Source organism: Notamacropus eugenii, chromosome 2 (assembly GCF_028372415.1).
Source record: "Notamacropus eugenii isolate mMacEug1 chromosome 2, mMacEug1.pri_v2, whole genome shotgun sequence".
NCBI classification, from domain to species: Eukaryota; Metazoa; Chordata; class Mammalia; order Diprotodontia; family Macropodidae; genus Notamacropus; species Notamacropus eugenii.
Genome location: NC_092873.1, coordinates 469,324,658 through 469,349,752, shown reverse-complemented (window position 1 = coordinate 469,349,752; position 25,095 = coordinate 469,324,658). Strand labels below are relative to the sequence as shown.

The 25,095-nt window shown below is 41.4% G+C and overlaps 1 protein-coding gene across 1 annotated transcript in view; it reads right to left on the bottom strand.

Annotated features, from left to right (window-relative positions):
* Positions 1 to 25,095, bottom strand: part of ASTN1 (astrotactin 1) — a 461,200-nt gene that overhangs the window by 21,421 nt on the left and 414,684 nt on the right. The window contains exons 17-20 of the mRNA XM_072648560.1: positions 15,416 to 15,684; positions 10,599 to 10,732; positions 7,167 to 7,318; positions 5,971 to 6,106 (exon numbers count right to left, since the gene is read on the bottom strand). Of these exons, the coding sequence (XP_072504661.1) occupies positions 5,971 to 6,106; positions 7,167 to 7,318; positions 10,599 to 10,732; positions 15,416 to 15,684 (691 nt within the window). The remainder of the gene's footprint in view (positions 1 to 5,970; positions 6,107 to 7,166; positions 7,319 to 10,598; positions 10,733 to 15,415; positions 15,685 to 25,095) is intronic.

The window sequence follows — 25,095 nt, the reverse complement described above, 5'->3', positions numbered from 1 at the left end:
ACATAAAAACATGGAAAGACTTGCACAAAATAATGAAGAGTAAAAACAGAACCAAGTGAACATTGTATACAGTAACAGCAATGTTGTTTTAAGAACGACTTTGAGTAAGTTATTTTGTCTATTATAAATACCTCCCAAAAAGAATGGAAACATGATCCAATTTATCAACAACAAATCAAAATGGAGAGGAAATGTTAGAGAGGTGCAAAAAAGGGAATAATCAATGCAATTATCTTTCATCCTCTCTTGCAAACTTTCTGAGGGCTTCTGTGAGTTTAGGGAAGGTTTATGCTCACTGCCCCATGTAAACTCTTGGAAGGCTTCCTGTGGTGAATCTGTCAACTTCTGGTTTTCGTATTAGAGCCTCTGACTATTGAATGTAATTCTCTTCAATTGAACAGGTATCTATGAAGTACCTATTACATGCTAGGAGCTTGGAATACAAAGACAAAATGAAAACAATCTCTGCCCTCAATGAATTTACATTTACATTCTACTGGGGAGATGTAAATAAGTAAACATATAAGTAAATGTGATATATACAGTGTGTATACACATATTTGTATCTGTATATATGTATTCATACATACACATATGTATATGTGTACATGTATACATACATGGATGAAAAATGCATTGCCACATGTGTACATACATACATGTGTAAATACATGTGGCAATGCAAGTGTGTATATGTATTGCCAATTCAAAGTCATTTCAGGGTGGAAGGAGAAGCACAAAAAGTAGGGTGTGTCCTTGAAGGGACTTAGGGATTCTAAATGGAACAGGAGAGACAGTATCCTAGATAAGGGAGACAGTGCGTCCAAAGGCAAAGGGCTGGAGGACAGAACATTGAATTTTATAAGTTAGATCAAATAGACCAGTTTGGCTGGAACTTAGAATGCAGGATGGGCAATAATGGAACATGTGTCCACAAAGAGAGGTTGGAGGTATATATATATATATATATATATATATATATATGTGTGTGTGTGTGTGTGTGTGTGTGTGTGTGTGCGCGCGCGCGTGCGCGTGTGTGTGGATTTGTATTATGCATGTGCATTTGTATAAATCTACATTTTTCTGCTTTACTAATACCTTTGCAAAGTACCACAAATCACCAGCTGATTAATCTTTATACCACCATATGGGGGCAAATTGGGAACAAGGTAGATCTCCTTGGGCTCTCTCTCTTTCTAAATGGAAATGAGCATCATATAAGCTTAGGTAAGGGATGAGAGCCGGTAATGAAGTTACCTCTGCTTTCTCCAACCGGGCAAGACACTTTCAAATTATTCAATGAACTGAAATTCTGGGACATTAGGCTGGCTACGGGGATCAAGTAGGGCATAACACGTTTTAAAATGGCAATTTGGTGTCCAACCAGTACATAAATGTGCTCTCCTTGCATTATCATCATCATCATCATTATTGGTCACATTGTTATTATTTAACATTTATTGGACAGCAAGAGGACTATCTGTGCTCTTCTAAACCAAAGGGAAGTCATCCACCTTGTCAGGAAGCTAATGGATAATCATCACATTTATAGTCTCTTTAAAGGTCTGTGCTCATTACAAATATGGCCTCCCCGTCTGTGCTTGTTTAGACCTCAGCTGGCATGCTAATAACCACACTTCTCGGGGGCGCGTGAGCATGTGAGCAAACATAGAATTGGATCTGATTCTGGGGCCTCTTAGAGGCTTAACAGCCTGGAATCTGATGAGCATGGAGTAGTCCCCTGCTTATTTTCTTGAATTAGCTGCCCTTGCCTCCCCCTTTCATGGATCCTCTCCCTGCAGGCTTGGCAATCTGAGCTAATCCCTTCTATCTGACTCACTCTTCTCCGAATTCAGAAAGTCCCCAGAATCCTGTAGTTGGAAGGGATCTTAGGAACCATCTGGTCCATTCCAACCTGGAACAATTTCCTGAAGAGATTCTTAACCATTTTGGTGTCATGGACCCCTTTGGCAGTCTGGTGAAGTCTCTAGACCCCTTCTCAGAACATGAGTTGTATATGCATAAAATAAAATGTTGAGCATTACAAATTAATTCAATTACAAGGAAATACAAATATACTTTTTTTTTTTTAGGTTCAGGGTCCCTGGTTAAGAAATTTCCAATAGTAGCAGTTTATCTTTTTACATAAAACTTTAAATGAGGCAAAATTCACTCCTCTTTATGACAGCTCTTCACAGTTATGGGCAGCTCTAATTTCTAGGAAAATTTTCTTGATTGAAGGCCTAAATTTGCCTCTTGGCAACTTCCAACCCTCCTGTTCAGGGACAAGCTGAACTAGGCTAATCCCTCTTTATGATGTCTCTTCTAGTGTAGGCGATCAGGCTGTTAAGAAGGTTTCTTTGGGTACTTAAGTGTAGGCAATGTGGTATGGTTCAGGGTACTGCAGTGGTAGTCAGGATACTCGAGTTCTACTTCTGGCCTCCCCAGTGAGTGACTCTGTGACTTGGGTAAACTTTTTGAACCTCACAGGACATCAGTTGCTTAATGTCTGAATGTGCCTTCCAGCTATGTGATTCTATCAGCATCAGTCAGTCAGTTAATAAGCATTTATGAAATGCCTACTATGTGCCAGGCACTGTGTTTATAGCCAGGGTACAAAGAAAGGCAAAAAACAGTCATACCTTTAAGGAGCTCACAGACTAGTGGGGAGGCAACATGTTAACAACCATTTACGAATGACATGTATACTGGCTAAACTGGAGATAATCAACAGATGTTGGTTACTCTTATTAATTAGGAAAAGCTCCTTGTTGAAGGTGGGACTTTAGAAGGATTGTGAAGGAAGACACATTGTTTGATCCTCACAGGGATGAATGGCTACTGTCATCCTCATTTTTAGGATTGAGAATCTAAGACGGAAAATTTAAACCATTTGTCTCATATTGCTGGTTAGTGATAGAATGAAGTCTGGGATTCAAGCTTACCAGTTCTTTATCCAATGCTCTTTCTACTATATTGGAAATGAAAGTGCAGCAGTATAGATTATCCCCTTATTACCAAAGGAATGTCAGCATCCAGATCCAGGGAATCCCTACTGTCCCACCCTCCTGGGACAGGCATTAGTGCCATCTAATGCAATGAAGTTGCATTTGTTGTACTAGACCTTATACCATATGATCTTATGACTCCATTTTTCTCAACATCACAATTATTGTTTTTCTCACAAAGGTTGTCAGTTCATGCAAGAAACTCACTGACTAAAACCTTCATGAACTGTGGCAGCACATTGCTGGGAGGGTGGTGGTTCTGTCTTCTAAGAGTACCCATGTACAACTACTTAATCTGGTGGTCTAGGACTATCATCTGGAGTTAGACCCCTCCAAAGAAATCCTGTCTTTGCTTTCTTTTCCATAGTAGAGAATTCAGACGGATGGTCAACAGTGACAATACAGTTATTTTAATTACTGATATCTGATTTATTAATTCATTGTGAATCTCAGTTTCCTCATCTATAAAGTAAAAGGGCTACATTGGTTAGCTGCCAAGATCCTTCCCATTTCAGATTTGGGATCCTATGATTGAGGCAGTATGGTGGGGTGGTTAGAACATTGGACTTGGCATTAAGAAGACCTGGATTCAAAACTCACTTCTCATACTTAAAAGTATGGCTACAGAGAAATCATTCAGTCTTTCTCAGCCTATTGTTCCATCTGTAAAATGGGGATAATAATATCTACAGCATTTGGCTGACAGGATTGTAGTGAAGCTGAAATGAGAAATATTTCAAGTACTTGGTGAACTTTAAAGAAATGTCCAAATGTCAATTTTTTCATGTTATTATTATTAATATCTTGTTCTCCTCAGTGTTGAGGGTGCTCAGAGAGAAATAGCCAAGGGACAAGTCACTATGCTACTATTAGACCTTCATGGATTATTGTCAAAATGGAGAAAATAACTGATTTTTATTATTGAATAAACATACGAATGAGTGAGCTCATCTTCTGTAGGCTCACCAGAAGTATTCTTGGTACAACTCCAGCATCAGAGAGGCCAGCAGGGATGACATGTGCCCTGTCTGATTCTCATATGACTGATATACCATTATCATATTATTAGCCAGCTAGATAGCACAGTGGACAGAATGGATGACTTGCAGTCCAGAAGACATGAGTTCAAATTCTGCCTCAGATACTACGTGATCCTGGACAACTCACTTAGCTTCTCTGTGCTTCTGTTTCCTCATCTATAAGATGGGCATAATAATGACCCTATCTTACAGGGTTGTTGTGAGCATCAAATACTTTGGCTGGCTGACTCTCTAAAGTGTTTGGCAAACCTTAAAGCACCATATGAATGTTAATTATTATCATCATTAATTATTATCATCATTATTACCGCCACTACTCCTATTCCTACTACACCATAGATCCTGAACTAATGTAAGGTCCAACCTGTTTTAAGTACTACAGCTACAGCATGGGCCATACAAAAGGACAAACCAACCCCTCATGATGAATGGTATTCAGCTTCAAAACAGTGCAAATTGCAAGGCTATATTGGCTAAGTGAAAATGACCTTGCTTGTTACCGTGATAGTCAAGCAGAGGATGATTCCATGTGGCCATTCTTAAAGGGGAAATTGTCTTTTCTTTGGTATGTTATCATGTTAGAATTCTTAAAATGCCATATAACTTTTTTTTCCTAACAGTGGTTTATTTCCTTTCGGGATATCTACATAGTTGAACCATCTCGCCTTTTCCCAGGCTGTTAGCTTCTTTGAATCTTTAAGATTCCCTAGATCCTATCTCACAGATCATAATTCTTCCTCTGCCTCCTGTCCCCTGTCCACCCCACATCTTTGAGCTTTTGGGTTGTTGAAATGGAAATGACTTCTTCTGGATACTGTGATTTTCTTCTTATGAGCTAATCTGTAAACTGTTGAGTGATTTTCATACTTGGTGGGGACATGAGGTCTCAGCACTGCGTCTCTGTTGGGCCTGAACCCAACAATGTTTCCCTCATTCCTTGGATTCCATTATGGCCTTTCCCCCTTTTTGTGCTTTACAATAATCATAGAAATTCACATTGATCTAGAATCTTAAGATTCATAAAACACTTACAAAACACAACTCCACCGATGAGTTAAGTACTTCAAGTATTATTGTACTCATTTTACAGACAAGGAAACAGGGGCTCAGGTAGGTTAAATGCACGTAATTAGGGGGTCCTAGAGCCAGAACTCACTCCCAAGTGTTTGTGTATTTTGACCCAAAGAGGAGTTTAAAAACATCTCTAGATCTTTGGGGGTGGGAAAGAGAACAGTTCCTAATTGGGAGGTTCACTGTCTTCGTGTAGACACACTGACAACACTTGGAAGACTCAATATATCTCACTGTGGACGTGAAGACAGAAAAGTCATCATCGTCTTCATGTTTGTCCTTCGTTGCTGAAGAACACCGTGCCATCAGAGAAATGATGACATTATTTGCACTTGACTTTGCTTTGAGTGATGGAGGGCTGTGCAGGTCACCAGCCTCACTTCTTCTCCAGTCATCTGAATCCAGTGACCTGATATAGCTCAGGACAAGTGGAGCTGGCCCAGGACGCACTGGGAGACCTTGGGGCCATTAGGCCAAGGTCTTTTCAGGTACTCACTTAGGGTGAGGCAACGCCTATTCATTGAATAAGCCTATATAAAAAGTAGCCAGGGCATGACCCCTCTAATGAGGTCAAGAAGAAGATAGCAAGAGTCATCTGGAAAGGATAGTACTCACAGATTTAGGAATTACCAGCAAGAGGACCAGGGATTTAGAGCTATAAGGGAATTTAGAAGTCATTTTGTCTACCCTCTCCATTTGGAATTGAAGAAAATGAAGTGGAGAGAAAACAAGGGAATTGCTCAAGGTATGGAGTAGTAAAGCTGGAGTCTGAAGCCCAGCTTGCTGATAACAAATCCAACACTCTTTCCACCATGGAAGGTGTGCCTCCAGTGAGTTGAAGTACTACTCACATGTAGGTGGTGTCAGGTTCCAGACAACGAATAATCAGAGAGATGGTGTTGAACTGCTTGTCAGGCACCTGGGAAGGCATGGCACAAGGGGACTTTGCTCCAGAGATGATGTCATCCACAAAACTCAATACCGTTTCTGCACAGAAGGAAAACAAAAGGAAAATGCATGAGAAATATCAAAGGGAAGGTAGCTAACCATGAAGGTCTGTCATCAGAAATGCTATTTCTCAAGGCCCCTACAGTCAATGGATAGTACCCATGGGCCCTGAAAATACAGAGCATGCCAGTGGTTCATCAGCACTCTATGTAAGCTCCTTGAGATCCTTAGCCTGGGCGAGACACAGGAGCCCTAGTAAACTATCACTGCCCATAAGAACTCACCAGGCTGTAGATCCTAATGAATCCAGCATCTTTGACACAGCAAGGGTTACGGATTGGTTAGGCCCTCACCCAGGCTGCAGTGCACAATGTGCCTGGTCAAAAGGTTGAAGAGCAACTGATGGCACAATCCCTTCTAAGGCCTTTAGATCATGTGGCAGACATCCATCACAGGGTAGACTGTGTGCATGTGCCCCCACTGTGGGAGCCCACCTTAAATGCACAAGTTCTATTAGCACCACTGATGCTGACCTCCTTCCTGCCGTGAGGAAAAATTGGCCCAGAGTGCTTTCAATGGCAGCACCCCAAATCAATTTGAAAATTTTCCTCTAACTAAATCTGGCAAAGTCAGAGTTTGCTTTAGGACAAAACATGGGGCAAAACTCCTAAGTTTGGGCAGACTTTTGCCTGGAGGGGACTTATTAGTGAAGGAATCTTTTTTTTTTCCCCCTGTAATCATGGCAGTGGTTAGTAGAGAATTGTTTCCTAATTGTGGGCCATCAACCAGTTTATTGTAATGTTGTTCATTTAAATGTGGCTCTGAGAGAGTGCCTAGAGGCTATGAAATGGACACCTCTTTTATAAACACAGAGAAAAGCAAAATCAAAACAGCTTTTGTTGGATGTTCACCACTAAGCAGCTCTTAAATGGGCAAGATGGATGATCCCTGCATGGTGATGCCAATGACTTCTTCTACTTGTGTCTCCTACACTGGGGATCTGAAGCAGAGCCTTGTTGGAGGCAGCTCTAGGGACAAGGCCTTGTTCCATCACCCCAGAGCAAGGTGAATTCTCAAAGAGGAAGGGTCAGTCACTCACCAGTCTCCACTTTGGAATGGTCCATCCTGTCTGTGACCTTCTCCTGGCGGATGAGATAATCCACAATCTGTACTCCTATTGGTGGCTCTGAGTGCTCCCACTCCAGTACCACCAATGTGCTGCTAGGCTCATGCACCGTGGAGAGCCGGAGGCTGTGGGGTAAGAGGAAAGAAAATGAAATGGGAATCAGTACTAACCTTGAGCTTTGACTGGTTTAGCATTGTCAGTGTTTGGGTTGATCAATGGTTGTCTGTTATTGTCGTTGAGTCATTTTTCAGTCATGTTCAACTCTTTATCACCCCTTTATGGGAGTTTTCTTGGCAAAGATACTGCAGTGATTTGCCATTTCCTTCTCCAGCTCATTTCACAGATGAAGAAACTGAGGCAAACAAGGTTAAGTGACTTGCCCAAGGTCACATAGCTAGTAAGTGCTTGAAGTTAGGTTTGAACTCAGGTCTTCTTGGTTCTAGGTCCAGCTTGAGTTCAAATTCTGACTCAGATGCCTTCTAGCTGTGTGATTCTGGGATAGTCACTTACCATCTGCCTTGGTTTCCCTAACATTAAGAGTAACTACATCTTAGGGGTGAAGTGAGGATTAAATGAGGTAATATTAGTAAGGTGAGAAATGATGACAAAGATAACCACGATGAGACTAGGAAAAGTAGGGGTAGTGTGTGTGTGTGTGTGTGTATGTGTATGTGTGTATGTTTGTATGTATGTGTGTGTATGTGTGTATCTGTGTGTATGTGTGTATGTGTGTATTTGTGTATGTGTGTCTGCATATGTGCCTGTGTGTCTGTGTGCATGTGTGTGTGCGTGTGTGTGTGTGTTTGTGGTGAGATAGAATGAATATATGGGGTAGTAGACAGAGAGCCGGAATCACTAAGACCTGGGTTCATGTTCTGTCTCTGGCAAATACTAGCTCTATGACCCTGGGTGAGTCACTTAGTTGCCCTTGGGAAACTCTCTAAGATCCCAGGTTGGAAGAACTGCTGCAGATTTACACAGAGGGAGTTTCCTATATTACTGAAATTTCGAGTCTGGACTTAAATTGCTTGTTTATCTGAACCTAAGTATCTAGGCCCAAGACTAGAACACTGGACCTGTAATCTAGAAAACCCAAGTTCAAATTCAGCCTCAGATCCTTAGCAGTTGTATGACCCTGGGCAAGTCACTTAACTTCTATTTGCATCATTTTCCTCTGCTAATAGTAGCATCTACCACCTAGGGTTATTGTGAAGATCAAATAAAATAATAATTGTTAAGTACTTAGTACAGTGCTTGGCACATAGGAGGCACTATATAAATGTTAGCTATTGTTATTATTACATCAGTGTAAGGAACTCCTGGTATTATAATTCTCCCTACTAACATAAATTTGGACATATTCTACAAATTACAGTCATAGAGATTTTTCCAGGGCACTGAGAGGTTAATCAACTTTTCTGGGATGCCATGAGTAGCAGTACAAGGGCAGAGGTAAGACTGGTCTTCCTCATTCTGAAGCTGACACTTGGAGTGTGCATTACTCCATGTTGGATCTTGGGTTTCAACATTATTTCAACCAATTGCCTTGGTCTAACTTCTATGTATACCCTATAGCTTTTAACTACTTATTTGCATACTCTTTGCTGTACCCTAACCACCTGCTTCTGGGTATTGCCTCAGGTACAGAGGGAACACATGTCTGTCTCCTACCCTCCATTACTGACCTGGAGGTATTACTCTCCATCTTGGTTCCTCAGCTTATTCCTACAATCTGCCACCAATGATCATCATCCTGGCCACCATAGGACTCATTACTGTGACTTGCTACTTCATCCATGGTACTGGCTCCGAGAAGGACTGGTTCAAATAGTTTAGCTGGTCAGGACTAACTTTCTCCATTATTTGGAAACTCAAAACATAAAGCATGTTGATACATGATGGTGGGTCAGGAGTAAGGATGACACATTGGATCTCTATTGCTAAATATCAAGCTGACTCCAGTGTCCCATGATCTGAAGACAACTATTACCTAAGTCACGAATTAGTCATTTGAAAAGAAAAATAATTTTTTTGGATTATAGAAAGTTCTCATTCCCAAAGCATAGCAATTCTTTGAAAATAAGAATTGTAATTTCCTGACCGAGGCTAAGCTGCTAATTAAGGGACTTCATGCCATTTCGACATGTGCAAAATTCAAGCTCTAACAGCCAAGAAACCATGATGACTGTAAAGAAAAGAAACAGTTGAAACAAATAATTACAGTTGACAAGACATGTGCGTTTGTAATATTTTTTCCAGGCTATGGACTAATGTCCACCTAGCTTGGTCTTAAATCTTTGTATAGCTAATATGAGACCTAAAGATTCAGATTCAGAAGGTATCTCAGAAGTCGTGTTGTCATCTAGACCCTGCACAGTTTAGTCACAAAGCATTAAGTAGTAAAGCTGGGCTATCAAAGTTTATAGATGTGGGAGTGCCTAGAGCCCTTGGGTTCTCAACTCAGAAAGATCTGAGTTCAAAATCTTGCTTCAGATATACACTAGCTGTGGAACCTTCTCCAATGACACTTCTCTCCAGGAAACACTCTAGACTTCTTCTTCCAAGCTCTATCTCTTCATCCTGTTGCTTACACTAGCCCTGGACTTTGTACCTCCAAAGTACCTTCCACTTCTGTTTCACTTCTCATTGGATGGCTTCTCCCACCACCTCCATTTAAGGAGGGTGCCTAGGCCAGCTGTGTCTCATTCCAGGATAGGTACCTTTCCCACCACCTCCCTTTCAGCTTCTATGTACATGTTGTCTTCCTCCATTAAACTGTAAGCTCCTTGAGGACACGGACTTTCTTTCTACTTCTGTTTGTATTCCCAGAACTTAGTATTGTGTCTAGCAAATAATAAATGTTTAATAAATACTTTATAACACACTGACCCTGGTTAAGTTACTTAATTTCTCAACCTCAGTTTCTCCATCTATAATTTGGGGATGTAACTGTTTCTTCATCTAAGTTTTGTTGTGGGGCTTAAATGAGATAACAGGTAATGTGCTTTGTAATAACATGTAAAGTGTTTTACAAACCTTAAAGTGCTATATAAAAGCTAGTGATTAGTAGTGGAGGACTAAAATCTGCCTTAAGACTTTATTGTATAGATGTCAGTAATCGTTGTGTGGAACTTTGGCCACTTGATGACAGTAATAGCAGAATCCTTTCTGGTAACTTAGAATATTGCCACACAAAATGGGCTTGATTTTCCTTTAGGCTAAGAGGGCAGAGAGACAGGGTTAGTCTTGAGCTGTTGAGCGGCTGTTTGGAGAGAAGTACATTTATGGATAAATCAATGATTGGGGAGGGGAATGGCTAAGACCTCTTACTGGGCACCACATTTATAGGAGGAAAGCAAAGATGGAATGTCCATGCAAAAGGGGAAAAGGGAAAAGGAAACATACACAGGCTGAGGAAGAGGAGCACAAGTGGGGAGACCATCTGCCCCAAATGCACTGGAATCACACCGACACCAATCCTCGATGACATCCCCACTTCCTGAACACCACAGTGAGCTCATGGTGGCCTCCTGCAACAACTGAAAGAGGAGGGAGAGAGAGAGACATCGTGATGAGGACAGCAAGAGAAGAAAGAAGTCCTAAGCCTGGGTAATCGAGGCAATAACGCACATGGACAGTCTGAGAGACCACATCGACAAGGTTCCATCTGGTCTTAAACAGCACCCACTATCCCTTCCCTACTGCACAAACCTAGAGCATCTTTCCTTTTCTTCTTTCCTAAAATTTCAACCACTGAGTCAATTATTTCAGTGAGGTGATGAAGACAGTCATGGTGTCCAGAACGCTTTTTTGTTCTCAGGGTGGGGATGAAGGGTGATATGTAGTCTTTTGTTTAGTTCTCTCTGTAGTGCATTAGCTGGACTACTTTGAGAGGAGAAAGAGCATGCCACCGAGACAAATAAAGGAGAAGATGTTGATGGACTAGCTGAGGGACCTGGGGAAGATACAGGCAAGTGCTGAGCCAAGACGAATGCCTGCCTATGGTTGGAGGGAGGCTCAAGGTTGGGTGGGGGGGACATGGAATGGACCAGGGGGTACAAATCTGAGATTTTCTTCTGAGTGCCCTCCTCCAGTATCCTCCTCCTTTCCCTCCTTCCCTCCCCTCTATACCCTCCTTTTCTATAATGCTTCTCACTTTCCTACAATGAGTTTTGAACCAGAATAAGCAATCATATAAATGCTCTGGAAGAAACTGGATAAGGAGTACTTGAAATTAAAAAGACAGCCTCATTCAAGGGGGTCAAGGCACCCTTGAAGCCTATTCAAGAGGGTAGTTAAAAAAATCAAAGGAACCCTGGGGTGGGCCTTAGAGTCCACATGAAGTGAGAAGTGGCCGTTGACCTGCAGGGCCTCCCCATCCAAAGGAGACAGGACAAATAGGGGGAGAAAAATAGCACAAAGTGTTTATTTGAGTGTTGAAAACTTCCAGCATGGTTCTTTCTTCCTTCCCTCAAGGTCTTCTATATTTCTATCTTTGGTTATCAGGTAAGAGAGGGAATGAGGAGGAGAAAAGAGAAGGAAGGGAGAAAGAAAGCTTTTTAGGGTGGCAGGAGAGTCTGATAAAGCCTGCTAAGTAAAAAGCTTGGGACCTGGACTATCCCTCCTTACTTTCATTTCTAAGCACTCTAGTTAGGGGAAATGAAGGACAGGCCCCATCTGCTTCTGCTTAGTGTTAGAATCACAGAATTAGAAGGGATTATCCACGTCATTCTAACGTTCCCAGGTTGCAGATGAACAAACCAGTGTCCGGAGAGGTTGGACCAATATCCTACTCAAGGTCCTAAAGAGAACGGGAGGGACATTTTAAGGCGCTAATCTGGAAAAGATCTGGAGCTCTAGCGTTAGGACTTTATTTTATTGAATCACCAGGGTGTCATGGTAACCAACAAAACCTCGTGTTCTCTGACTGACATGGAAATACATTTCACGTGACTTCACATGTATAATCAATACATTGCTTGATTCCTCAAGGGAGATGATAGGGAGGCAGAGAATTTGGAACTCAATTTTTATTAAATGAATGTTAATTTTTTTACATGTAATTAGGAAATAATTAACAAAATAAAGAAAAGGTATTTTAAAAAGCCTAAGCCTGTCATAGCTGTCATTGAAAGAAGAAGCTAATAACTAATGTATCTAGGCTGTGCAGTGGATTGAGTGTTGCATATGGAGCTAGAAAGATTTGAACTGTGCAGCTGTGAAGTATGCAGCTGGGTGACATTGGGCAAGTTACTTAACTTCTCTTGGCCTCCATTTCCTTGTCTGTAAATTAGAGACAATAATAGCTCTTATCTTACAGGAATGTGAGGTTCAAATGAGATAACATATGGAAAGTGGTTTGTAAACCTTATAGTGCTAAATAAATGTTTGCTATTACTATCACTATTAACAATAATATTATTATCATTATTACTGTAGTCCAACTTCATCCTCTGAAACAGTGCCCAGAGTAAGGGAGGTGATAGTCCCATCATGCCCTTCCCTGATCAGGCGACATCTGATTCTGGACACCACATTTTAAAAAGGATATTCATAAGTAGGAATGCATCCTGGTAGGTCTCTAAGATACCAAGTAGACTACAGACCAAACCACAATAAGGTTGATGGAAGAAACTAGGGGTATTTACCCTAGAGGAGAGGAGACTCAAGGGGCCATGGCCATAATATTCAGGTATGTGAAGGGCCATCTTGGGGATTAGACTTGTCCTGCTTTGCTCCAGTGGGCATACCAAGGAGCAGTAGGTGGAGATTGCAGAAAGGCACATTTTGTTTTGATGTTAAGAGGAAAAAACCTGAAACAACAATTTTCTAATAATGTGAAGTAAAGGGGTTATCCCAAACATGGAGGCAGGAGGACCACTTGTCAGGAGTGTAGGAGATTTCTGTTCAGGTACAGGTGAAAGTAAATGATCTCCAAGATTCTTTTCAATTTCATTATATCATTTGTTTCCCTGAAATAACTTCAGGGAGAAAGAAAAGGAATGGAGGAGAAGGAAAATATCGTGTTTGAGAGGGAAAGAAGGATGGAGAAGTGGGAAACACACATAAGAGACAGACTGAGAGTCTGAAAACAGGAAAGAGAGAGAAAGAAGAGACAAAAAGACAGAGAAGAGAAGAGGAGAGGGCAGAAGAGGAGAGGTGAAGGGAGGGAAGAGGAAAGGAGAAGAGAGGAGGGGATGGGAGAGGAGAAGAGAAAAGAGCAGAGAGACAAAAGGAGGGAGAAAGGGAAAGAGAAATAAAGAGAAATTAGAGAAAGAGATGGGGAGGGGAAGAGAGAAGAAAGAGAGAAAATGAAAGAGACAGACAGAAAGAAAGGAGAGCAGGGAGAGGAATACAACTCTACCGACATCATATGACTTTGGAGAGTACACTATTAAGGTACACATGAATCTCCTCCGTTATTTGTTTTTAAAAGGTGGAGGAAGAGGAGGATGGTCTTAGGTGTTTGGCAAAGGGTTCAGGGGAATGAACACCTAGCCTAAGACAAACTGACTACTTTCTTAAGGCTAACCCTGAAGGGAAGGCTCACCCGAAGCCCTCTCCTCCAGACGCACCTTCAGGCATTGGGAGTTTACTCCCTTGCCCTACCCCCATCTGGTGGCATTCATTAACCCTGCTCCAGAAACTCAAATTCTCTGTCAAGTAGAGCCATTGTTGCACCAGACCCTGGGCTAAGGCTGCTTCTGGGGACATGTGCTCCCCATCTGTGAAGGGGCAGGGACAGACCTGGAGCTCCTGCCCCCTCACAGAAGCAATGGCAGGGGACACTCCTTGGGGTCTTGTTCCTAAGCCTCCCCACCCTTTTGCCATTGCCCACACTCATTCTGATTTGGTTGAGGAGTAAGGGGGCTTTTTGATCAGAGGAAGTCTGGTCATGTTCAGATACTGAACTGAGTAATTTTAAAGAACATTAGTGACTGAAGAAACAAAAATAGGTGGGCACACCCCTCCACCCACACATTTTCCATAGTTCCAGTAATACTAGACCCGAAGTCTGAGTGTCAGCTATATAACAAGGTGCCTCACACATCTCTCTTTTTTTAAAAAAAAAGGAGGGGAAGGGAAGGAGAAAAGAAAATATTTTATCCTCCTGCTACCTTTTCTTGTATCCTCAAGAGAGATGAGATGTTCCCTGGAAGGCTCTCATGATTATAACTCATCAGTAGTACTGCCCTTAATAAGAGGGCATCAGATATATCAGTCCCTTACTTTGCCACCCTTGGTAGTACCATATTCTGCCAGGGGAAAGGATTATTGCACCTGAAGTAGAGATGAGTTGGGTTTGATCCCACCTTAAACATTAGAAGTTGTTGGCTCATGGAAGGTTAATCTACATCTTTACCTCAAAGGTCCCTTCCATTTCTAAATATCTGTTTTGAAATTACTCTTCTCAGAAAGACTAATCAAAGACGAGGTGGGTGGAAGGAAGATGAGGATTTTCTTTAGAATATCCTTTGCCAGATTTTCCTAGCTTCCCAACTCCGATCCAGAACTCAATAATTTTCCCTGGATTCTTAGTTATAGAGAATGTCATCACACATAGTGACTGAGACCAAGTGACTCAGAGCCATAGCATATGGCAGAGAGAAGAGGCTATTAGCATCTTCTATGGAGACCAAAGGTGATAAAATGGAGAATCTTACAAGTCACAATGACGCTGGCATGAAAACCTGACTCTAGTGGACAGCTGCCACATGGCTGTAGTCCCATTTCTATATGCCAGTTAGTTCTGGGTTCAGAAGTTATTAAGGGAAACTGGTTCCACTCCCATGCCCATGACCCAAAGCCAATGAAGAAACATTCCGAGTTGACCTGTCCATGTCCCATCACCCAGAGTCATGCAGATATTGACTTTCATGACTGAAAATGGATAGGGAGGGGGAGCACCCACTTTCTGCTTGGTTTTTATTCCTCATGACTGCCTCCTCTCTCTAAGCCTTATGGGTTAAAAAACTTGTAGTATAATTTCAGGTGTGCTGAGCCCTGAATATCCAATTGGACTCCATAGGTGGTAGGAATGAACTAATTAAATTTGATATGCAAACATGCAAACCCATGCAAATCAAGCTCTCGGATTAACTAAAATATTCTAATAGCTTTAGTCTACTGTGGAGCTTCACCGTATCCTGTCACTTTTTGAACCCATCTGTGAAATCCCCTGTTGTGTTTTCATCTGGAGTTGACAGCCCTGGGTCTCTCACCCGCTGTGTCTGGTTGTTAGTAACCAGTTCATAGATGGGAGCTGCCTTGGTAACCTCCAGGAGAATTGGCTCAGCGGGCAAATCAGGGCTGGCAGTCACATGGCACAGTGGACAAGATGAGGGGCACCGGCCTCGGCTCTGACACTCCATACGGACTCCAGCTGCCATGCGCTTAGTGCCCGACTCGGACAGGCTGGCAATATATTCTGGGAATGTGAGCACTTTAGGGTCTCGCTCCCGCTCCTCTGATTCATCTGAGGGGGAGTTGCCTGCCAAAGAAATAAAAAGAAAGACAAGGTGAAAATGGGGAAAAGTAGAGAAGCAAACAAAGGCAGGAGGCATCAGAAAATGTCATGTTCTTTTTCTCAGTTGGACATCAGGATTTAATCCTTGATCATGTCAGAATATCTCCTGGAGGAGGGATATACAAGAGTAAAGACTTCCAGTTTTGGTGGGGAAATCCACTCTACAGGTTACTCATTAAGTTAGGTTGTCAAGGGCAGGAAGGTTAGCCTGGAGCCTTGATTCCTAGTTACCTCCCCGCTAGTATCATCAGATCATTTGGCCATTTCCTATGGGTGGTAAAGGGAAAACTTTGTAGGTGAACTCAGAGAAGTTCAGGAATGAACAGCTTGCTTCTCTGATATCACTTTTATGCCAGAAAGTAAATCGGCACTTCTATGTTTAAGTGTTAAAACAATGATAAGAAGATGGGGAAAATGCTTTTTGAGTAGGTAGAGAGTACTGTGTTTAAAAAAAATACCCTGCCGCTCTTGGCTGAGAGATGAAAAACAAGTTGGGGGGTTCCAATTCTATTTTTGATGGAGACATTCACCACCGAGCTGGACACAGCGCAGAATTCATCAAACCCCTTCCAAAGACATTATCCATTGGCAGTGCTATTCTAGCCTCCTATGCTCTTGTAATTCTCACTCTGATCGAAAAAAGTTTGAAGAGAAAGTTGTAGAGGATCAAAATGCTGTGCATCAAAGAAGTCCTGAACCCTTTCAGAGTGAATATGGGCTCCATTATGAAGCATTAACTGCTGGTGTCAGTGTAAAAATAATCTTCTGGGGGCAATGGACAGTGGTTGAATATGTATGAGGGTGTTTTCTCAAGCATCCCTGGATACCTGACAAGCTGGATCTTTGAGGAGTAGGGGGCAGGGGATGGATGGAAGGACTTTAAAGGAACTCAGAAAGATCCAAAAGAAGTCCCATTTCCATTAGCAGAAAGAGGGATTGCTTTTAGGGTTCTTCAAAGCTTTCTTGTGATGCTCATTTTATTCATTATTCAATATGTATCTACCCAAGTATACGTGATCATCCCTCACACAGCCAAGCAGTAGAAAAAGGACTGATGGTTTCTCTCAGAGGAACAGGCTTCAGTTTGCATCTCTCACCCTTGTGACCTTGGACAAATTGTTTAACCACATGGGACCTCAGTTTCCTATTCTGTAAAATGGAAAAAAAATTAGACCAGAAGGCTTTTGAGGTCCCTTCAAGATCTATTATCTTTGCTGATATGGAAATATGTATGTCTTGTATGACTATGCATGTATAACCTATATTGAATTGCTTGCCTTCTCAATGAGGGGAGTGGGACAGGAGGAAGGGAGAGAAGTTGCAAATGTTAAAGATTGTTTTTACATGTAACTGGGGAAAACTAAAATACTAAACAAACAAAAAGGATTTTTAGTCTCTATTTTAAAAAAAAGATCCATTTTCCTTGTACTCACTTGTGCCTCCTTGAAAGGTCTTTGAAGTGTTATTAGTACCCTGCCCAATCACTTTGTGTTTGTTTTGTGAATAGCCTGTATTTTTTTGTTTGTGACCTTGTTGTATTCCCTCAGTAGAAAGTAGGTTTGTTGAGGGTGGAGATAGCCTCCCTTTTGTCTTGAGTTGCTCCTTCCCATACCCAACATTCCACCTGCCATCTCTCTGCCTTTGGATGGGATCTGCCCTATGCTTGAAATGTGGTTTATATTAACCTCCACTTTTTAGAAACTCTCCTACCTCCCTTCAAAATTCCCTCAAGTGCCCCCTTCTCTAAGAGATTTTTTCTGCTTCCCTCAATGATTAGTGCCTCCTCCAATTATAGTATTATTTTGAAAGTATTTTGTATTTATTTATCTGTGTACTTGAAGTTCACCCCCACCAGTGGAATATATGTTTCCTGAGTGTAAAGACAGTTTTGTGTGCATCCAACACCTAGTACAGTGCCTGACATATAATAGGCACTTAATAAAATGGCTATTAAATTAAAATCAATTGGAGAAACCACAATGCATGGGATAGAATAGTGTGTGAGTTACTTAGTAATACTAGTAGTATCAATTTGGGTAGATGCCTCCTGTTTCTCTAAAGTAGGGGAAAGGTTCACCATGTACTTTTCATCACAGATGACCTATTGCTTAATAAGGGATGTAAAATTTGAGCTGAAGGTCTTTTGAGTCAAGAACAACTCTGTAAAATCTTAAATAGCGAAACCAAATGTGATTCCATCGCAAAGGAGATGATACCTGGACCAACTTGCCAGATCCCTTGGAGGGTTTCCAGACTAAGTGGATATGTCTTTACGGAGATTCAGTTTCACACTTTGATGTTTTCAGCCCTTCAGGAAAGAGTATCCATAATCCTAAAACTCTTATGCTTATCTGCACTCTGGACTTTATCATACCCTAACCATTTATCCTAAAGCCTCACTCCAGCCCTGGAAGTACCCTTCACTCCCAGTAGGTTCTCTCTCTGATTGGATGGTCCCTCCCAGAACCTCCATTTAAGAAGAGTGTTTGTGCCAGCCAGGTCTCATTCCTCTCCAGAATGGACTCCAGACTTTCTCTACCAAGCCCCTAAGCTAAGTAAGTCCTTTTTGCTATATCCCAATGCCTCTGCAGCCCCCTTTTATGTATTATATTCTCCCTCTTAGAATGCTGCTCTTGTGTTTGTCCTTCCTTTTCTAAGAGGTGTCACTTATATGACAATCAGGGGTGTGATGCCATGAGTTGTATGAGAATTGGATTTACGTGAGCGAAATCGCCAACCTCACCCTCTCTTCTAGAGATCTGCAGGTCCAGTCACAAGACATAGACCAGTATGAATGGAACCTTAAGAATGGGACTATTTTTCTGCCTAGATTTGTATTTCTAGAGATTAGCACAGAACTTGGCTTATAGTAAGCGCTTAATAAATGCTTGCTGACTGTTGACTGAGTGACTGATCCCTACCTATCCTCCCCCTCCAGCCCACCAGAGCTTTGGTCTCTTCCAAACTCAACTGTAAGCACTCCATGGTTTCTGTTAGGAGGACTATAACCACTGACCAGGAATAAGCAACAAGAATGAATGAGATATCTGAGGACTCCCAGAGATCTGTTTCTGTGACATTGTTCTTTGTAACAAAGAGAAAGGAAAAAGGGGAATTTGAGCACAGAAAATCAGTGAGGAGTACTTCTTTCAGAAGCAAAGTTTCAAAAAATGTCTCTGTGAGGCTTTTTTTCTGGTAACTCAAGTGGATCCTGGCACTCTATATAGAATATAATAACTCTATATAATTAGCCCTATTTCAGCATACAGTAAACACAGTCTTGCTTATGTAATTGTTAAACAAGTGTCTACTTTGAAAATGACCAGTAGATGGCACTCTGAAGCCTAGAATAACTGGAGAACAGCTACAATGTAAGGGAAGAAAGATTACAATGTATCTCATCTGACCATCTCAAAAATTCCACTTATATGACACATAAATAAACAGAAGAGGACTTTCTATTTTATTTTATTTTTCAATTATAGGACATGTTGCAAGAAATTATTGGCTGGGCCTTGCAGTGTTGTAGGGTGGGCATGTCAAAGTCAAATAGAAATGGGGGTAACCAAATAGTCCACAGAAGGTGGCTAGGTGGTATAGTGACTAGAGCTCTGGACCTGGAGTCTAGAAGACTCCTCTTCCTGAGTTCAAATCTGTCCTCAGACACTTATTAACTCTGTGATCCTGGGCAAGTTACTGAACCCTATGTGTGCGTAAGTTTTTTCATATGTAATATGAGCTGGAGAAAGATATGGTGAACTGCTCCAGTATCTGCCAAAAACCCAAACCAAAACCAAATGAGATCATGAAGAGCCAGACACGACCGGACAACAATGAAAAAAGTACGTGGGGATCCCTGTGGCAAAAATCCTATATTAACATTACCATATTACTAGGTTTCAGTGTATTTTTATTCATTTTGTTCACTTTTTCCCGATTTTATTTTAATCTGATTTGGTCAGCCCTCAGGAGAATCGTGGGGATGTATGAGCCTAGATATTTGATATCTCTAGTGTGGAGAAGAGCGAAGAATCTGGAGTCAGAACACCTGGGTTTGAATTCCAGCTGGATGTAATGGACTTAAAGATCTGGAGATGGAAAGGATCTAGGAGATCATCTGATCCACCACACCCCTTCATTTTAAAGGTGAGGAAACTGAAGTAGAAGTGACTTGTCCAAGGTCACTTAGGTGGTAAATAAGAAATGGGCATTTAAACCCATTTCCCCTCACTCCAGCATCTGACAATCACTACTTATAAAACCTTGGATAAGTCTCTGCCCCTCTCTGAATCTCAGATGTTTCAATTATAAAATGGATGGGGAAGGGATGACCTCAAAGAACCCTTTGTCTAGCTCTAAATCCATGACTCTAGAAAATACTGGAAATAAAAAGAAATACAAGTGTAACAAAAGAAAAAGGAGAGCAAGGCACTGACTCAGGAGCCAGAGGAACTTCGAACCCCACCTCTGACACTAACTCTGTGATTTTGGGCTAATCATCCAACATTCCCAAACCTCAGTTTCCCCAAATGAAAAAATAAGTAGATTGTATTAGCCTGCGGTTCATGAACTTATTTTATTTTTACAATATACTCTGATAAGGGAATTTCAATATAATTGATTTCTTCTCTATTCCTATGCATTTTATTTCATGCATTTAAAACCATTATTCTAAGAAAAGGTCCTTAGGCTTCACCAGACCACCCAAAGGGGTCCATGACACAAACAAGGTTAAGAACTCTTGTTCTATATCAATAAGAAGACCCTACAACAATCCTCTCCCTCTAGTTTCCTAGTAGTTAGGATGCACAACGGCTCTGTGACCACTGGGGGGCACTGTGACAACAGTCATGAAGCAGTTCTCTTGAGTTTTTAATTCACCTCCAGAGCCACCAGTTTTCCATCATTAACACTTGTAATTGCTATTAAACATTTGAAGGGACACTCGTTGGTTGATGTCTACTGGCTGTCACAATTAAAATCAAGATGCAGTTAATCCTTTTCAATTCCTTTAAGCCTTAGAAAGGTTGGAGGGTTAGGGATGGGACTTCCTTACTCATTCCCCCCTATTTATTTCTGCTGCTCCAGAAATCATTCTGGGACATATGAGAAGAGAATTACCCAAGGCAAATGACCACTGTCCCATCCATCCTCCTATTCTCTCTAGGATGCCTCTGCCTGACATCTAGAGAAAGCGCTATTCTCTGCAGAAGACTAAGGAGCTGTCCATCAATTCAAAGTAGACTCCAGTAGAAAATGGGCAAGCGTGAGTGTGCTTAACACAAGGGATAAGCAGAATTTGCGAATAGTTAAAGACAAATAGGATCTGCTCCATCTAAGTGATGGGGTGGAGATATTCCTAGAGTCAGGAACATTTGAGTTCAAATCTCTCCTCAGACATTTACTAACTATTAATTTATCTTCAGTTTGGTTTCCTCTTCTGTAAAATAGAAATAATAACAATCCCCCCATGGTTATTGTGAGGATAAACTGAGATATTTGTAAAATGCTTTACAGATCTTAAAGCATATAAATGCTAGTTGTTTTAAGATGCTGCTGCTGCTGCTGTGCCAGGTATGGCTTGGATTATATCACCTCTGAGTTCTTTTCAACCCTGAGATTCTGAGGTTTGTGATATCAGTCAAGTGAAACAGTAACTTCCTGAGCCCTACAGCTCTTGGAGAAGCTGATCTGACATGATCTCTAAGGTTCCTTTTAACTCTGAGGTTCCAGATAGAGTGATTTTTCACATTTCTTTTTAATCTATTCTCTTTATTGGAGTAGTCTGGAGTAAGGTTCTAGCAAAGAGACATGCCAGATTACAAGGGCTATGGGAAGATAATTAAACTGACCTTGGTATTCTGAGATCCACTTCAGGCCCCAAAGAATTACTACCCTCATTCTGACCTTCCTCCTTCTGCCCTGAACATATCAAATCTGTCTCCTAATTTCTGTCTTTTTTTTCTTTTTCTCCTCTATTTCTCTCCCCAAACCCACAGCATCAAAAGGCTGTGAACAACATGCAGAATAGCTTTCTGAAGATCAAAACTGACCAAATCGCTTCGAGGTGCAGCATTACTACCCAGGTCTAACCCTCAGCCTACCAGGGCGGTTAGCAAAATCTATTGTTACTCCAAGAGGAAAAATGCATAGCTAATCCTATACTATTGGCCTCTTTCCTGTTCTTCAAACATAACAGGCTGTCTCCCACCTCTTTGCCTTTGCATTGGCTACCTCAATGCCTGGAGTGCTTTGCCCCCTCACCTTACTTCTTGGTTTCCTTAATTTTATTCAAAACTCAGCTCAAAGGAGCCCTTTCCCCGTTCTCCCACATGCTAATGGCATTATCTCTCAGATTGCTTTTCTCTCTCTCTCTCTCTCTCTGTCTCTCTCTCTGTCTCTCTCTGTCTCTCTCTGTCTCTGTCTCTGTCTCTCTCTCTCTCTGTCTCTGTCTCTCTCTCTCTCTGTCTCTCTCTCTCTCTCTGTCTCTCTCTCTGTCTCTCTCTCTGTCTTTCTCTCTGTCTCTCTATCTCTGTCTCTCTGTCTCTCTGTCTCTGTCTCTGTCTTTCTCTGTCTCTTCATCTTTCTGTCTCTATCTTTCTCTATATCTGTATTTATGTTTTCTGTATCTGTGTACGTAGCTGCTCATATGTCTCCTCCATTAAAATATAAACCTCATGAGGGCAGGGACTACGCCTCTGCCTTTCTTTGTATGCCTAGTGCTTTGTATAGTACCTAGAGAAGGATAAACCCTGAATTAGAGCTTTTTCAAATGTCATGATACTTAGCCTTGTTACCAGCAACTTTAAAAGAAGAATGGCACTTTGCAAAAAACAATGTATCAAGTTACTATAAATAAAGAACAATTGGTTTTTAACTAAATAATCCTTTTTCAGAGTATATTGCAAGGGTGTCCCCAGTAGGCTAGCACAGAGTGACTACAATGCTTTTGGCAATGCTCTAAAACTTACCCTTGCTGTTCTTTAGATCTTAAAGATATATGCATATCGATCCACTTAAAGACAGCATTACATTGACATCATAAAGGCTACTAGCTAACACATAGACATGGTCTGCTCTGATTTTCAGAGATTAAAGGATGTAGCAGTAGCAGAGTTTTATTCTAGAAGTTTCTGAGGCAGACTACTTTTCCCACACTTAAAAACTATAAATGACAGTCCATCAGACAAACATTTATTAAGTGCCTATATATGCCTGGTGATACAAAGAAAGGGAAAAGGCAGTCCCTGTGCTAAAGGTCTTGACTTTTCTTAGTGGCTGTTTCCCCAAAGCGGTGTGTGTGTGTGTGTGTGTGTGTGTGTGTGTGTGTGTGTGTGTCTGTTTCATATGTATCTGATACCTTCACTGGTTGATGTAGCAGAAACATTTGTGGTAAAGAAAAAAGAGTGATATATCTGGAGTCAGAAAATCTGGTTTGGAAACCCAGTTCTATTATGAACAATCCATAGGACTTGGGGAAAGTTGCTGGATCTCTCTGGCCCTCAGCTCCCACATCCATAAAAAATGAGAGTTGAACTAGAGGTTTAAATTCCAGCTGTTTCCTACTCTCTCTCTGAGTTACTTCAACACCTTCAGCCTCAGTTTTCTCATCTGTAGAACAGGGGGTTTGAACTAGAAGATGACCTCTAAGGCCCCTTCCAGCTCTGGGAATGTACTCCTTCCTCAGCTCCACATCTTAGAATCCCTAAGCTCAGCTCCAGTACCACTTCATACATGGCTCCTTTCCCAAGTCCCTAGCCATTTGGGTCCTTCCTCATCCTCATTATCTTGTCTTTATTTCGCCCCTATGTTATATACCTAGTAAATACTTATATTTTTCAGTGTCTCCCCTTTTTTGTATTCCTAGCACTTAACATAATACCTAGCATGTACACAGTAGGGATTTAATAAATGCTTGTTTGTTAGCTGATTGAGCACGTAATCTGAATTGATAGTATAAACTGGTCATTAGATGTGAATTAGTTAGTATGTGATCAAGAGAAAGCTCCCCTTTGGTGACTCCTTCTGCAGTAGCTTTAATGATATCTCACACCTACAGAAATCTAGCAATAAAGTATAAACTAAGATGATTTGAAGGTAGCCTAAGACAGATAAGGGTGAAGTGAAAAGTCAGCCTGATATCCTGAATTCCACGGCTAAAAGTAGCTAGAATTCTAATCCAGCCTTGGGTTGGAGTTTCAGTCCCAATTCTCAGTCATCAGGATCTTGGGCACGAGGCAAACGTTATTTGGCTCATTGCATTCTACTCTGTAGTCCCAACACACGCAGAAATCAGTGATCACAGGATGAAAATTGAACACTGTCAGATATAAAGGGTAAAAATCAAAACAAGAGTTTAAATTTCCCTTAAGATAGGCATCAAAGCAGCAAATAGGGCAAGGTGTTAACTTTTTTTTTCTAATGATCTATAAATATAGAAATTAGCCTTTATGTTTAGTAGAGAATGTTAAAGCTCTTTCAGAGGAGACAGTGCAGAACAATGAAATGAGTACTGGATCTGGAGTCAGGGGAACCTAGGTTCAAATCTTGGCTCTGCTACTTACTAGGGGTGTGACCTTGGGCAAGTAACTTAATTTCTCTGGGCCTCAGTTCCTTCATCTGTGAAATGAGATGATTTAGCTAGTTGACCTCTAACATCCTATGCTATTTGTCCTTTGTTTTCTAGGAGAACCAGTGATATCACAGTTCATGACTTGCTCATGAATTAGATCAAAGTGGGGCAGATTTGCACAGTCCTCAGCTTCTCTTCCTGAGTCACTGAAATCTAGTGGCAAGACGAAAGTTAGGATAACTGGTGATGGCTTGGGATGTAGTGAATGACCTTGGCATCTTTGATATCTGACCAAACTAAGCTCCTGCTTCAGCTGCCTTCATATGGCTGTTGGAATAAATTGTTCTCATCTATTTATTTCACTGGGGGAATGCTTGGGGTAGACATACCCTAATGCACCAGGTTTGAGGTCTATAGGTTCCCCTCAGCCTAGACAGATTTAATCCTTCTTCTGGGTCAGTTTTACCAGGGTGTGACCACTGGGCATGCTCCAGCTTCTTGGAGCCACAGGTGAGAGTTGGGTGAAAGTGGACACCAAAGGAGGATGAGCAGCCCTGAAAAGGGCCCAGTAAGCCTTCACTTCAGAGGGGCTAGTCCTCCTTGACACCCATGAATGAATGAAAAAGCATTTATTTTGTTAGCCTCATTATAGGGAAATTGAGGAATATTTCAGTTCGGAAAATTACTAGGATGGTGAGTGACTGGAGCCCTAAGGGAGTTGGTGGACCTACCCTTTCTAGGAGCAATAGTTGAATTAATTTGTGTATCATTCTAGACCTGGGAAGGGGGAGGAACAAACAAGA